The following is a 16,301-nucleotide window of genomic DNA, read 5'->3' as shown; positions in this document are numbered from 1 at the left end:
CCGCTGAGGCAACCGGCCAGGGCCATTGGCCTTATTCTTATCTTCATCCCTCCACCTGCCTGGCTGCACTCTCCACCTCAGGAGTGTGTCCCTTTTCTCATATCCCTTCTCCCATATCCCTTCTCCTGACACCTCTCCCCCACCTGAACAGCAACCCTAAGGCACACTTTCAGAAAATCTCCAGTGTGTACCTAGTAGTGGGGATGAAGACAAGTCCCCTCCCAGAAGGGGCAAGGCCATATGCGAAGATAATCTGCCATGTAAATCAGCTATTCTCAAACTTTAGTGGACTTCGGAATCATGGAAGGGGTGGAGGGCGGGTGCTGCATAATATGCAGACTCCTGCTCATCCCAGGAGCTGCTGATTCGGTGTGAGAAACGTGGGGCCCAGAAAACAGTATTCTAAACAAGCATCCAAAGTGACTCTGATGAAGATGTCCCCGGAGAAGGCGTCCTGGAGCGTCATTTAAGGGGCTGCTTCGTCCCTATTCAGGCTGCTCAGTAACCCCTCCACCTCGAGCTCGCTTGGACGGCCTCAAGGAACCTCATTGTGAACACACCCATCCTCTCCCTCCAGACCTTCCCTGCCGACGCCCCCTCTGACCCAACCTCTCTCAGCCCCCTCCCCCCGACCTTCTCCCAACCTTCTTGCCTCGCCCACCAGGCCCTAGTCAACCCCTACCCCATCTCCCTCAGCTGCACTACTTCTCTCAGACCTCCGACCGCCCTGGCTCCGCCTTCACAAGGCCCCGCCCAGGAAAAAACCCCGCCCCCCGGTGCGCGGGACCCCCGCCCTCACCGGGGCGCGCCTCGCGCGGGGGATTCTCCATCAGCTTCTTCAGGACTAGTGGGAAGGAGCCCTGCAGGCCCCTTTCTCCAGCTGCACGGCCCGGCCCCGGGCCTGGTCCCGCCTGCGGCTCCACAGGCGGCTTCTTTCCGCCGCCTGCGTCGGACATCGTGCCTCCCGCTCCGCTTGCGCGCTTCGCCTCCCCCGCCTGCCCCCCGAGAAGGGCCAGAGCCGTACGACCCGCCGCAGCTACCTACAGGGGCAGCTACTGCGCAGGCGCTGAACAGCTCCCCCGCCTCCCTCCATCTCTACCCCGCCTGCGGACAGGCCCTTACATATTAATTATTCATGAGGCCAGGCCAGCTTCCCCAGATCGCGGCCTTGGATTGGCTCGCCCTGCGAGGAGGAAGGGAGCAGCCTTTCCGGCCGTGATTGGTTAGGCTGCCGAAATATGTGAGACACGTGCGGGGCCAGGTGAGGAGCAACGCCAGGGGCCCCGCCCCGTCCGCCCGGGTCACCTGACTGGCGCCTGCAGGAGTTTGTATCATAGGCCTTCTTCCGCGGCAGCTCCTTCCCTTCTACCAGAGGTTTCACCTTCGCCTTTCTCTTCATAACCTCCGCTCTCCTCCCAGATCACCGTGCCTCCTCTCCTTTCCCTCTCCCAATTTCTCTGCATTCGAGACATGCCACCGAAGGGAGGCGGTGCTGAGGGCGGCCTGAGGAGCCTATCAGAGAGCCCGTTCGGGTCGCATGGCCCGCCCTCCCAGGTCACATGGAGCCCCAGCCGAGTCTAGTAGCGTGGGGAGGAGGAGAAGCCGAGGAAGAAGAGGAGCAGCCAATGGAGGGCGGGGGCGGGGCCCAGGTCAGTGCACGAGGCTCAGCACGTGTGGGCCTGCGGCGGGGAGGGGAGGAAAGGGGCTGGGCGGGCCTTTTTGTACTGGAACTCAGCCCAGGGTCTCGGGGCCAGCTAGTACAGTCAATCTTGTGCCTCTCCTACCCGGCGACCTAGAGGTTGCCTGAGGGCAGGGCGCGCTGGTCGACGACCTGCCCTTTCTGTAGGGATGGCCCGAGAAGAGCAGGTTTAGCCGCTGCTGACGTGGGTGTCAGGTTCCTCACTGATCCGGGTTTCTGGTGTGAGCGTGGCGGCTAGATAAACTGTAGCGTGGAGGAAGCATTCTTGAGGCCAGAGCGGGGTAGGGTGGGGTTGAGAGAATGGGCCCAGCCCTGGGCCGGGGCGCACGCTTTTATCTTCCCACCTAACTGTGAGCTTGGGGAAGTCCAGCTGCTGCCCTTGAGCCTGTTTCCTCGTTAAAGGGTTGGACAGGATATAATCTCTGAGGTCCTAAACGGCATTGAAACTTTGTTCCTCTCTATGACCTTTCCATTCTTTTCCTAGGGACAAAAAAGATCAAACTCCTGTATATAGGGTACCGATTACACATTTTGTGGGAGAACCACTTTCTCTCTTAAAATATAAACACTCCCGGGGAGTTCCTCCAGAAACAAAAATGTGAAAAACTGTGAGGGGGGTACACAAATGTGGAGACATTACAGGAAGCCGCTCCTAAACAGCGCCCAGAACTTTGCCCTTCTTTGTAGCACAAATCATAGTCTGCTTTGAATCTCATCAATACATGAGTCTGCCTGCCTAAACTCCCAGAGGGCAGGGACTTTGGCTTGTTTATCCTGTATGCTGCCAAAGGCCGGGGAGTCAGGAATGGCAGGCGGGAGCTCTGGGGTCACTGAATAGGGGTGTGACCACAATACCCAGCTAGCTGAAAGTTGTCAAACTGATGCAATTAGAATTTTGCTGGGAGCTGAGAAGAAACAAGAAATTGGGCTCCTGCCTAGCCTGTGGTGGCACAGTGGATAAAGCATCTACCTGGAACGCTGAGTACTAAACCCTGGGCTTGCCTGGTCAAGGCACAGAGAAGCAGCTACTATGAGCTGATGCTTTCCGCTCCCCTCCTCCCCCAATTTTCCTCTCTTCTCTCCCTAAAATCAATAAATAAAATCTTAAAAAGAAATTGGGCTCCTGACCAGACCTGGAAAGGTGGTGGTTTGGGCAGGGTTTTGGAGTCAGATGCCTGTGGACTAGAAAAAAAAAAGATGTGTCCCCAGATTAAATCTGACAAGCTCAGGGGAGACCTGCATGGTGGCCTTGTAAACTCAGAGACCTAACTAAAGTAACCACACAGGATGATGGTCTGAAATTAAAACTTTCTAACTAAAAGCAGTTCATGGTGGATAATCATGTCCTGTGGGGTATTTTTCCCTAAACAAAGGTCAATGCTTAAATGGGCCTGCATATTGTCTTTTGCATCTACAATAGCAAATCTGGTAACATGTCTTTGAAATACAAGGGTAATCTTCTTTTCCTGCCCTCCTCAAGGCAAGCATCCCATCACACTAGAGCAGGAACCAATGAACTCCTTCATTGTTATTGTTACCATGTTAATTGTTAATGGTTGTCTTAGTCCTGCCTATGTAAAAGAAATTTGCTATATACATTTTTACTTTTTACCCAGTCCCAGAGGTTCCCTCCCCCCTTTGCTTTCTCTGCTTCCCTAATCTATCACCAATCAATTTCATGTCACTCCCTTACATCATCTCCTTTGATACTGATATGTAATGTAAGTAGTAAAACCTCCAGTTTCTGGGGCATTTTCTCAATTCCTTGAGACTTTGCTTCCCGGCAATTGTGGACAATTTGGCTCAAATCAACTCATAAAAAATTCTTACAGGCCTGACCTGTGGTGGCGCAGTGGATAAGGCATCGACCTGGAAATGCTGAGGTCACGGGTTTGAAAACCCTGGGCTTGCCTGGTCAAGGCACATATGGGAGTTGATGCTTCCAGCTCCTCCCCCTTCTCTCTCTCTGTCTCTCTCTCCTCTCTCTCCCTCTCTGTCTCTCTCTCCTCTCTAAAAAGAAAAAGAAAAAAAAAAATTAATAAAAAAAATTAAGCCTGACCTGTGGTGGCGCAGTTGATAAAGCATCGACCTAGAAATGCTGAGGTTGCCGGTTTGAAACCCTGGGCTTGCCTGGTCAAGGCACATATGGGAGTTGATGCTTCCTGCTCCTCCCCCTTCTCTCTCCCTCCCTCTCTGTCTCCTCTCTAAAAATGAATAAATAAAATAAAATTAAAAAAAAAAATTAAAAAAAAATTCTTACAATTTTTTTTTTTAGAGAGAGAGAGAGAGAGTCAGAGAGAGGGATAGACAGGGACAGATAGGAACGGAGAGATGAGAAGTATCAATCATTAGTTTTTCATTGCGCATTGCGAAACCTTAGTTGTTCATTGATTGCTTTCTCATATGTGCCTTGACCATGGGCTTCAGCAGACCGAGTAACCCCTTGCTTGAGCCAGTGACTTTGGGTCCAAGCTGGTGAGCTTTTGCTCAAACCAGATGAGCCCACGCTCAAGCTGGTGACCTCGGGGTCTCGAGTAGGGGTCCTCTGCATCCCAGTCCGACACTCTATCCACTGCGCCACCGCCTGGTCAGGCAAATTCTTACAATTTTGCAAGTGTCCTACGTTGACACTTCAAGACTCAAGTTTCCTGCCCCCATTCATTAGAATTCAGTCACCTTCTGATTTGATACCTCCAGCCAATTGCCTCACCTCTCCAGGCCTCCTTTCTTTATATATCAAGAATCTACCTTGTGTGTTTCTGTAGGTCAATGTATGTAAAACACACAATCATAAACTTGCAATAAATGGTAGTTTTTGTAATTTTTCTAAAACTTAAAAAAAAAAGAATGGGTACAAATCCACCGCCTGTTGATTCCACTATCCTGGAGGCTAGTACAGTGCCCATGTCACTCTCAATTTGGTGGAGACAGTATAGATTGTGTACACAGAATCTGTTGTGTTGCAGAGTTGTCAGTGGGAATTCTGTATGTGTCTAAGTTATCTTTAGGTAAAACTGACCTAGAGGTTTTTGGAAACAAGTTTTAATGGACTTTCCAAGGAGATAGATTAAAACAATATAATGAAGCTTTTTTTTTTTTTTTTAATGGCTAGTTTGCCTAACCTGTGGTGGCACAGTGGATAAAGTGTTGACCTGGAATGCTGAGGTCACTGATTCGAAACCCTGGGCTTGTTCAGTCAAGGCACATACGAGAAGCAACTACTATGAGTTGATGCTTCCTACTTCTCCCCCTCTTCTCTCTCTCTCTTCACTCTATCTAAAATCAATAAATAAAATTTTTTTTTTTAATGGCTAGTTTGTCGATAGCTCTCTTAGTGAATTAGAATCAAATGTATATTTTCATGACTAATGTGACATTGTTGAAGGGGAAAAAATTCTCAAGTTATTAGGAGGATTTATAACAGTGAAAAGTTATAGCTTGACTTGTGGTGGCACAGTGGATAAAGCATCAACCTGGAATGCTGAGGTTGCTGGTTGGAAATCCCAGGCTTGCCTGATCAACGCACATATTGGAGTTGATGCTTCCTGTTCCTCCCCCCCTTCTCTATCTCTTTCTCTCTCCTTCCCCTCTCTAAACTGAATCAATAAAATCTTCTATAAAAAAAAGAAAGTTATAGCATTTTTTTACAACAAAGGTAGTATGTAGGAAGGGGAAGTAGAATTAGATATTTTTTTAAGTTACAGTTATCCAAAGGGGAAAATGCCTACTTCACTCATCACCCACCCTGGAGCAACTAACCTACCAGGCAAATGACACTGTTGAGAAGCAAGGCAAGCAGGTAAGGGCTTCAAAAGTTAGTTTTGCCCTGGCCGGTTGGCTCAGTGGTAGAGCGTCAGCCTGGCGTGCAGGAGTCCCGGGTTCGATTCCCGACCAGGGCATACAGGAGAAGCGCCCATCTGCTTCTCCACCCCTCCCCCTCTCCTTCCTCTCTGTCTCTCTCTTCCCCTCCCACAGCCAAGGCTCCATTGGAGCAAAATTGGCCTGGGCGCTGAGGATGGCTCCATGGCCTTTACCTCAGGCGCTAGAATGGCTCTGGTTGCAACAGAGCAACGCCTCAGATGGGCAGAGCATCGCCCCCTGGTGGGCATGCTGGGTGGATCCCTGTCGGGCGCATGCGGGAGTCTGTCTGACTGCCTCCCCGTTTCCAACTTCAGAAAAATACAAAAAATACAAAAAAAAAAAGTTAGTTTTGATTTGGTTCTCTGTTCATGTACTGACACTCCCCAGAGAGGGTTTTTTTTTTTCTCTGGATAACCACAGGGTAAATGGTGTGTCACAAACATAGCAGGAACATTACAAACATGTTCTCTCTCGTGCCTACTTGCAAGCTGGGAGGTTAGCTATATTGCTGGCTGGCAGCCTTCAACAACACCATTCCAGAAGCAGGAGTCATTATGTTCTAGTCTTCCTATTCCAGGTGACCTGAGAAGAGCCATAGCCACCTCTCTCTACTTCCAGCTCCTGTCAGTAAAGTGGGAATAATAGTACAACCGTGCCTTTCTTTTAGTGGAGAAATAAATGTGAGAAGTAATTAGCTCTTTTCCACAGTGTTGTGAGCCCTATAAAGAAATAAGCTCCATGAAAAGGACATGTTATTACATGGTTAAGACTTTAAAGGTATGAAGTGGTACCTTAGCATTCTTTAGTAATAGGGTTTGAATGCAGCCACTTCTTGAGGAAAGCATAGTCCTGGGGACAGCTTTGTGGGTTTAGGAGGCAGGCATGAGTAGAATCTCCCCTCAGATGCTGACCAGCCACATGGCCTGGGCAAGTAACTTGCCTAAGCCTCGGTTATTTTTCTCTTGGAAACAGAGATGGATATGCTTACTTCACAGAGAGGTTATGAGGATTATGTGTGAGAAGCAATGTCAAGTGCCCACTTGCAACAGTATAGCAGGGAATGGGGGTGCCTCCACCTTTCTGCTTCCACTCAGGTTGTGGTGCATCTGAAATAGAATTATTTGGAGTGTGGGGACAAGGCTGTGTGGTTGAGGGTGGGCTCTGGATCTATGCTAGAGCTATGCTATGGCTTCAAATTCTACTCTTGCCCTGGCTGGATAACTCAGTTGGTTAGAGCTTCAACCTGAAGCACAGAGGTTGCTGGTTTGATTCCTGTTCAGGTTCATACAGGAATAAATAGATTTTCCTGTCCCTTATCTCTCTACCTTCCTTTCCCTCTAAAATCAATAAAATAAACATTAAAAAGAATTTTATTATGTTCCCCTGCTAACCAACTCAAGTTGAAAACTTAATTCCATTCAGTTGAGCATATGCAGAACAAGTATGTTTCATTTAAGCTATTATACCAATTTGGAGTGTTATCATTTAAAAAAAATTTTTTTTTTCTGAAGTTGGAAACAGGGAGGCAGTCAGACTCCCGCATGCGCCCAACCGGGATCTACCCAGCAGTCCACCAGGGGGCGATGCTCTGCCCATCTGGGGCATTGCTCTGTTGCAATCAGAGCCATTCTAACACCTGAGGTAGAGGCCATAGAGCCATCCTCAGTGCCCAGGCCAACTTTGCTCCAATGGAGCCTTGGTTGCAGGAGGGGAAGAGAGAGACAGAGAGAAAGGCGAGGGGGAGGGGTGGAGAAGCAGATGGGCGCTTCTCCTGTGTGCCCTGGCCAGGAATCAAACCCGGGACTCCTGCACGCCAGGCCGACGCTCTACCACTGAGCCAACTGGCCAGGGCTTTATTATTGATTTTAGCAAGAGAGAAAGAAGGAGAGAGAGAGACAGATAGGAACATTGAGCGGTTCCTGTATGTGTCTCGATCAGGGATCAACTGACAACCTTTGCTGCTTTGGGATGATGCTCTAACCAACTGAGCTATCCAGCCAGGGCTGGAGTGTTATCATTTAAACTTGAAGTTTAGAGGAGCTAAAACTCCAGCATGGAAGCCTGTGGCAAGAAACCTCATAATGATCTCTTTGGCCACATATTTAGTGTCTGAAATATGCAGTATAAGTCTGGTATGCTTAAGAACAGAGTGATAAGGCTTCCACTGAACCCTAACAAAGCCCAGTTATCTGTGTGCTTTGCCATTACCAAATGCCGGAGAGTACAAAGCTTTGTTCTGGGTAGTAACTCAGTAAATATTTGTTGGCTTATTTGTTGTTGGTGCTAGTAAGAGGGTTAACAAAACCTTTCAGAGCCAAGTCATATACATCTAGAATGATATTAACATTAAATAACAGTCCTTGTGTTTCATAGTCAAACCTGGACTAACAAACATAGCAAGTACCCCGGCCTGACCAACTGCTGCCTCCTTTCGAGCCCACATACCTGTGGGCTGTGGTTTGTACCTTGGTCTCAGTGTGTTCTAGGGCAGAAGTGGTGGGTGGAGACTCTTCACTAATTCCTGCCCATCTCTCCAGTACTCTCAAGAGTATTAGTTTCCTGTTTGGCTTGCATTTTGCCCACTCCCAGGATTCAGCTTGATTATAAATGGAGAGTTGCCCCAAGAAGGCCATTTCCAAAAAGAAGTCCTCAGCTCCAGTCTGCCATCTCAACAGCCACAGCCTGATGGCCAGGGATTCTCCTGGGCAAGCTGTATTAGTGGTGCAGTGGTAGGGTGTGGCCTCTGGAGCCAGACCATTTGGGTCTGATTCCTGCTTCAACTACTTCCTAACTGTGTGACCTTAGGCAAGTTGCTTAACCTTTCTGGGCCTGCATGTCAGAAGTAAAGGAGTCAATCCACACACACTCCTGAGAGCAGCACTTGGTGCCTACATAGCAACTGCTCAATTGAAGTTAACTCTTTTTTTTTTTAATTTATTTTATTTATTATTATTATTTTTAGAGAAGAGAGGGAGAGGGAGAGAGAGAGACAGAGAGAGAGAGAGAGGAGAGAGAGACAGGGGGGAGGAGCTGGAAGCATCAACTCCCATATGTGCCTTGACCAGGCAAGCCCAGGGTTTCAAACCGGCAACCTCAGCATTTCCAGGTCGACGCTTTATCCACTGCGCCACCACAGGTCAGGCTTGAAGTTAACTCTTACTATATTTCCATCTTGAATTGTTCTGGGACTTCCTCATTCCTCCCCTACCTGCTACTTTCTTGAGAATGAGGGGGCTGGGGCAAGGCCTTGCAGGCAGGGACATGACAGCCTCACTCCCTTTACAAATTTTTTTTTTCAGAGACAGAGAAAGAGTCAGAGAGAGGGATAGACAGGGACAGACAGACAGGAATGGAGAGATGAGAAGCATTAATCATTTGTTTTTTGTTGCGCATTGCGACACCTTAGTTGTTCATTGATTGCTTTCTCATATGTGCCTTGACTGTGGGCCTTCAGCAGACCGAGTAACCCCTTGCTCGAGCCAGCGACCTTGGGTCCAATCTGGTGAGCTTTTGCTCAAACCAGATGAGCCCGCTCTCAAGCTGGAGACCTCGGGGTCTCAAACCTGGGTCCTTGGCATCCCAGTCCTACGCTCTACCCACTGCGCCACCGCCTGGTCAGGCCCTTTACAAATTTTAAGGACCTGTAGGCCCTGGCTGTTCCAAGTCTCTCCAACCTCACCTCTTCCTTTCTCCTCCTTGCTCACCTTCTACAGCTACGGTGGCCTTTTATTGCTCAGACACAGTGTCTTTCTGGCCCCAGGAAAGGGCCTTTGCAGGTACTGTTCCCTTAGCCTGAAAGTTCTTGGTGCAGCTGGCTCTTCCTCACCCTCCAAGCCTTGGTTTAAATGTCATCCCTTCAGAGGGGATAGCCCTGATGCCTGCTCGCAGTCTGTCTTTTCCCATGGAGTGCAGATGCTAGGTGAGGGGGCCATGAATGTCTCATTCACTCCATGTTATCAGGGAAACAAATGTTCAATAAGCAAATGACGAAAAAGTAAAGGTTGGCTGAGGAGGTACTGCCCTGAGTCTGGGTTTCAGAGACCGTAAGACCCTTTGAGCAGGTTCAAGCCCGGAAGTAGGCAAAGATGGGCTGGAACCCCTGACAACTGTGGCCTTCCCATCTCTGAACCTCAGTTTCCTCATCTGTAGAAAGGATAATTACAAAAAAAAAAAAAAAAAGGCCTGACCTGTGGTGGTGCAGTGGATAAAGCGTCGACCTGGAAATGCTGAGGTCGCCGGTTCGAAACCCTGGGCTTGCCTGGTCAAGGCACATATGGGAGTTGATGCTTCCAGCTCCTCCCCCCTTCTCTCTCTCTGTCTCTCCTCTCTCTCTCTCTCTCTCTGTCTCTCCCTCTCCTCTCTAAAATGAATGAATGAATAAATAAATAAATAAATAAATAAAAGAAAGGATAATTACACCTCCCTTAAAAGGCCATTTCCTGCCTGACCAGGTAGTGGCACAGTGGATAGAGCATTGGACTGGGACATGGAGGATCCAGGTTTGAAACCCTGAGGTCGCCAGCTTGAGTGCGAGTTCACCCAGCTTGAGCCGGGGTCACTGGCTTGAGCATGGGATCACAGACATGACCCCATGGTAGCTGGCTTGAGCCCAAAGTTAGTTGGCCTGAAACCCAAGGTTTCTGGCTGGAACCAAAGGTTGCTGGCTTGAGCAAGAGGTCAATTGCTCTGCTGTAGTCACCCCCCCCCCCCCATCAAGGCTCATCTGAGAAAACAATCAATGAACAACTAAGGTGCCACAACGAAGAATTGATGCTTCTCATCTCTCTCTCCCTTCCTGTCTGTCTGTCCCTATCTGTCCCTCTCTCAGTCTCTCTCTCTGTCTCTGTCACACACAAAAAAGAAAAAGAAAAAAAAGCCATTTCTTAAGTGGTGATGTCAAAGCACTTAGCACGACACCCAGCTCAAACTGAGAAACAGCAGCCTTTCGATCAGGATGCATTCCTTGAGCAACCTGGCCCTGGCTCAGGCCCTGTCAAGATGCAAAGCCAGCTGGAAGGGGCACTCCTGGACACAGCTGTCAGTTCCTGGCACCCAGTGAGAATGAGTTTCTCTGATGGGTTTAAGGGGACAGGTAGAGAAGGCAGCTGAGCCTCTCAGATGAACAAGGAGAGAGGCTTGCCCACATACTGGCCTTGAGGGTAGCTAACCTCTGACTGCATGTTCTCACCAGAAGGTAGTAGTAAGGACTAAAGGAGGCCTCCAGCACAGAGAGGGCCCTTCCACCTCCTTTTTCCTGGAAGAGCACTTCAAGATTTCTTGGTTTTGTATGGTTACTGCAGGCTGGGAGTGGAGACAACCACTTGGACCTTACTGAGGTTAGCCACAGGACAGCCCGGCTGTACTGAATCCACCCTCTTGCGCCATTTAACTCAATCCTCCAAGAGGAGGCTACCCAGACCACTCCTCTGCACACTGCCTCTGTCCCAAAAAGTCCTCCTGGCATCTGGCCTGTTATCAGTTAGCTCTGTCCCTGGCTAGTCCAGCTGGGCTGTCCAGTTTGATGCAGGGCTGAGGGCATCAGACCCCCAAGAGCCTCAGCATGCATTTCCAGGGAGACAGCACAAATTTGCAACATTCTATTGTTTTAAAGATAATATTCACAGAAAGGAGGGTAGAAAGAAGGGGATGAAGGACAGAATGCAAATGCAATGTTGGTAGAAGGAGCATAATGTCAGGCCCAGTTGTTCTTTGCCTTTCACAGTGAAAACAGCATGATGCTTCAGTTTGCAAGTGCTTTTGAGTGGGATAATTCATTCAGTCCTGGTAATGAGCCTATGAAGCTAGTTTTCTTTTCCCCACTTTTACAGATTGGGGATGGAGAGGGAGAGAGTTATGTTTGGGATACTCTACTGGGTGGCCCACTGGTGATTCTAGTTTGGAGCTCCCTGAAGTGAGGACCCTGCCTGGCCAGTTCAAAGTAAAGGTCTTGTTCAACCTTTGGGTGTGTTTCATGTTACATGGCTCCTTGGAAGGCTTGAGTGACCAAAGCAGAAAAATGGGGAGCTGGCCTCTAAGCACAGCCAAGGCCCAATAGGGTGAGGGAAGGAAGGGGTATAAAGAGCTAACAACATGGTTTAGAGAAGCAAGCAGGGACTTTCTAGAAGCTGGAGAAGAAAGTGTGAGAGACTGAGAAATCTGGAACAGAACTGACTTTTGGAAGAGGTTCCTGGGGAGAAAGGGCAGGAATAGAAACAGGAAGAATAGTCCTTAGGGATCAGGGATCAGGAACAGAGGTGAAACTGAATCAGGGCTTGGGGTACAGATCACCCCTTTGGCTGGGCATGGATTTCTCTGCCCACAGGAAAAATCAAACTTATGGCCCAGAATAAGGGGCTACCAGGTAGCCATTGTAACCTGAAGACCAGGGAGGCTGGATCCTATTCAGCTCTGCCAGACAAAATCTGCTTAACTAGGGACAGCAAAGAAATGGAGGTCTGTCTGTGCAGGCTAAGGTGGGAGGCAAGGGGGAGGGGGGGAAACCTCAAGGTCAGTCTCATGGAACATCTTAGAACTAGAAAATGGAGTGAGAGGCTACAGAGAGAGCAGTCTCTTAAGAAGCACACCTGGAATTTTTCACACTCTGCATGCTTTTCTCTCAAATTCCCTCATGTTAGACCCAAGATATGCTCTGCACGTGACCTAAATGAGCGCCGAAGCAGTCAGTGGGCTGGAGAAAGTAGGGAGTTTGTAAACAGGTCTCAGTCCCCCACAAGAAACCTGCCCTTATGATACCAAAGCAAAGGGCTAGCGATCCTGAAGGCAACTGCTTCTGGGGCAGCTGTCTTCCTCCTGCAGAGGTCCAAGCCAGAGTGGGGGACACAGGGAGAGGAGCTGCTCCATCAAGAACTTAAAGTAGAGCCCTGGCCGGTTGGCTCAGTGGTAGAGCGTCGGCCTGGCGTGCAGAAGTCCCGGGTTCGATTCCCGGCCAGGGCACACAGGAGAGGCGCCCATCTGCTTCTCCGCCCCTCCCCCTCTCCTTCCTCTCTGTCTCTCTCTTCCCCTCCTGCAGCCAAGGCTCCATTGGAGCAAAGATGGCCCGGGCGCTGAGGATGGCTCCTTGGCCTCTGCCCCAGGCGCTAGAGTGGCTCTGGTCGCAGAGAGGCAGAGCATCGCCCCCTGGTGGGCATGCCGGGTGGATCCCGGTCGGGCACATGCGGGAGTCTGTCTGACTGTCTCTCCCGTTTCCAGCTTCAGAAAAATACACACACACACACACACACACACACACACACACACACCCAAAAAAAAAGGACTTAAAGTATTTGGCCTGACCTATGGTGGCGCAGTGGATAAAGTGTCAACCTGGAACACTGAGGTCGCCGGTTCGAAACCCTGGCTTGCCTGGTCAAGGCACATATGGGAGTTGATGCTTCCTGCTCCTCCCTCCTTCTCTCTCTTTCCCTTTCTCTCTCTCTCTCTCTCTCTCCTTTCTGAAAAATTAAATAAAATATTTTTAAAAAACCACAGGTATTAAAAAAAAAAGAACTTAAAGTACTTGCTACATGACTACTAGAAATTCTAGTTCTATGTGGTGTGTACTTTCTTTTCACCAAGGTATACGGGTTTTCAGGTAGATACTTTTATTTTTAAAAAAGAGTAGGAGAGTCTGGGAGCCTTGGAAGCCATGATTGCTGGCTGGGCAGTAATGAGTGAGGCCTTTGTGGGTGCACTGACTCCTCATTTTATCTACCCGTTGGCATCTGTCAGTCCCACAGGGCCTCATGTGTCTGACCCTCAATGAGATACCACGTGGAAAAGTGATCGGAGGTGGCCTGAGACACTGGGCCACACCCCTTGACCAACCCAGCTGTAGCAGACCAACTGATCCTGTCAGAGCTTGCCAACTCTTGGCAAAGCCCTTGTCTAAGACCTTTGGCAAGTCCTGCCAGCACTGGGCTCTGAGTTTGCCCACCCATAGTGAGTGATGAAGATCTTCCGGCTGTCTCAGGGCTCTGTGGACCAGCTGGGAACCAGTGAACAGCAGCTGTTGCCACACTTCAAAGGCCTTGTTATCCTCATTGGTGGAGGAACAACGCCCTGAGTTGCCCCCAAGCTATCCCTGCCCAGCTGGAAGCTATCCCTGCAAGCCACCAGCACCCCAGCCTCTCCCTGTGTATACACTGGGCTGTCCTGAACACCCCACCTTCCCTGGGTGCCTGAACCAAGAAGGGAGCCCCCTACCTCTAGCTTCTGATAGGACTTCAGTTTCCTCTACCCACATGACTGTTCCAAGATGGCAAGAAAAAGTCAGCCATGACTCATCTGTCAGGCTGAGTTGAGGGTGTCCCAAGGAGATGAGCATCTCCTGGTGAGCAGCTGGGATCCTGAGTGCTAGGAGGGCACAGGAACTTCTTCTGTGATGCTTGCCTCTGAGGGTGGCCTGGACTGTCGCAGCAGAAACCACAGGACGTGGTCCAGGGATTCTGCCGTGAGCTCTAGGATGCACCTTTTTTTCCTCAGGCAGTGTCTCCACGGAGAGAACTTGCTGCCCCTCTTTCCCTGAGCCTGGCTCCCGAGGGGTGAGAGAGGACACGGCTGTGCTGCCTGTCCTCAGAGGGCTGAGAGTCCCCTAGAATGAAGTCCTGGGGGGACAACCAGGGCTACCTGGTGATGAGATATATCAGCTGCCAGCACAGCAGGATGAGGGAGAGGCCGGAAAAAGTTCCCCTGAGGGAGCACTGGAAGCTCCTACATCAGACTCAAACAGCAGAGGACAGAAGGGCTCCTTTAAAGGAACCTTCACTACTTCTTCGGTAGTGAAGACCTGGGTGTAAGCCCCCGACATCTTAGAACAGAAGGGACTGGGAGAAGTAGTTATCAGGGGGGAGTACCCTGGGCAGGTGAGCCCCCAAAGCTAGCTGTTGCCTTGGGTTTCTCAGACAGGTCTTGAGAGACACCTGGTGCTAGCTGCTGGCTCTGCCCCTGGTCCACGCCCTCCTCTGCTGGTTCCCTGGCCCTGTGTTTGCCTGTGGTATCCTAGGAACCCGGGCTTTGAGCCTGTGGTCCTGTTACATAACATCTTCCCTCCCATCCATGGGTTTAGCCCTGTAGCAAGCAGGAACTGAAGCAGGCGCATGGAGGAAAGCTACTTCTTCAGACAGGAGACTGCCCAAATCTACAGTCTCTGCCAGCCCTCTGCCACTCCAAGGTGCAGAAGGAGGGAGCTTACTAAGCAGTCAGCATCTAGTACATTCTCTCAGCAGTGCCCTCCAGTCCTGTTCTTGCCCCATGTGAGCACAGCACCTGTCAGTGGCCACATGGTGGCCATGGCTTCTCTAAGCTAGAAGGCCTAGGGGGCAGTCCCTGATTGCAGTGGCACTCCTTACCATGTCTCTTTCTGCACCCCAGCCCTTCCTCTTGCCCAGAAAAGGACCAAGGACAGACCCCTGTTAGAGACCCTCCCTAGGTTGGAGATGCCTGTCCTGCCACTGTGCTTGCGGCTGCCCCCAACCTCATGGCACCTAGGCAGCCTGCCAATACAGGCTACCTCCGTTCCTACCTGTCTTCTTCTCTGGCCAAGGCAGAGAGTGCTCCAGCAGGGACTTGAGGACCTCAGGCATGTCCATGGCAGGGGCCACTCCAGTCCGGTCACAGCTCGACATAGCTCGGCAGGAGGAGCTTGCTCTGGGAGTTTAGAAGCAGCTGGAGAGGCAGGAGCTGGCCGGGGAGCCACAGGCTCTGGAGGCGGGTGGGGCGGGAGCTGGAGGCAGCCAATGGGCAGCAAAGACCCTAGCCCGCCCATCAACCCTCAGCTGGGCCACCTGCCAGCTCCGGCTGCAGCCAGGCCCTCCTTTCCCGCTGCCTGGCAGGGCGGGCCTGGCCCCATGCCAACTGCAACACGTGGAACCACTGCGCCAATCCTCTGACAGAGAGACCATGCTGTTATCTAACTTTGCAAAGGGAAGTTCTACCCCAGGCAGGGAGCCATGACCACGACCTGCCAGGTGAGAACAGTGAGCTGGCTCTACTCCCGCAGCGAGAGTGCATGCACAATCAGGCACACTCAATGGAGGAGCCCTGGCACAGTGGAGAGCAGGGCCTGCCCGGGAGACTAACTCGGGCTGGGACTTGAGACGCCGGTGCTGCGGGCAGCTTTGCACAAAGAATAAACTCCGTGTTGATTCATGCACACAATGGTGCATCACACACAGTCACCTGTGTGCTGTGAGCCTCCAGGGGTAGTTTGTGTGTTTTGATGCTGATGCACATGTACCCTTCAAGGTACATGGGTGTACATGTCACATGCATAATTGGGGCTGTCTACTATCTGCAGAGACTAAAGTCTGTTCTCTTAAGGGAGGTAACAAAACCTGCAGCCTGGGTTCGTTTGGTCTTCCGGCGAGGGAAGAAGAGGCAGGTGCCAGCGGACAAGGGCTGGGAGGCCAGGCAGAGCTAGAAGGGGCAGCTCTGCAGACCCATTCAGGCTTGTCCTCAATGATGTCCTCCTTCCCAGCTTATCCTAGGGAGCTTGTTGGTGATTGGCTGTTTGCTTTAGTCCCCTCCCTGGCCCTCTCATCTTGGTGGTCACCAGGCCACTTGAACATGCAGTTAAAGCCAAGGTTCTGTATGTCACCTTCCACAAAAGACCAACATCAGACTTGAGCAGGGGGCTGTCAGTTCTCAATCATACAACACATTGATGTGGAATCTTGAACAAACTGTGCAGATCTTCTGGGTCTCTGTTCCAAAACTACTGATTATTGTGACCAAAACTACTGAA

At 50.5% G+C, this 16,301-nt stretch overlaps 1 protein-coding gene across 4 annotated transcripts in view; it reads right to left on the bottom strand.

Moving 5' to 3' along the window:
- The window catches only part of TEF (TEF transcription factor, PAR bZIP family member), a 31,969-nt gene extending 16,695 nt beyond the window's left edge, over positions 1 to 15,274 (bottom strand). Inside the window, exon 1 of one of the 4 annotated variants that reach the window (XM_066358499.1) lies at positions 15,081 to 15,274. In XM_066358499.1, coding sequence (XP_066214596.1) covers positions 15,081 to 15,183 — 103 coding nt within the window. In that variant the 5' untranslated portion in view covers positions 15,184 to 15,274. Of the gene's footprint in view, positions 1 to 799; positions 1,089 to 1,182; positions 1,511 to 15,080 lie in introns of those variants that run through there. The other 3 variants (XM_066358496.1, XM_066358500.1, XM_066358498.1) reach the window with 3 other exon arrangements.
- Between the last annotated feature and the right edge of the window lie 1,027 nt (positions 15,275 to 16,301).

The sequence above is a fragment of the Saccopteryx leptura genome, chromosome 1 (genome assembly GCF_036850995.1).
Source record: "Saccopteryx leptura isolate mSacLep1 chromosome 1, mSacLep1_pri_phased_curated, whole genome shotgun sequence".
Taxonomy (NCBI): domain Eukaryota; kingdom Metazoa; phylum Chordata; class Mammalia; order Chiroptera; family Emballonuridae; genus Saccopteryx; species Saccopteryx leptura.
This window is presented reverse-complemented; position numbering and strand designations above follow the sequence as displayed.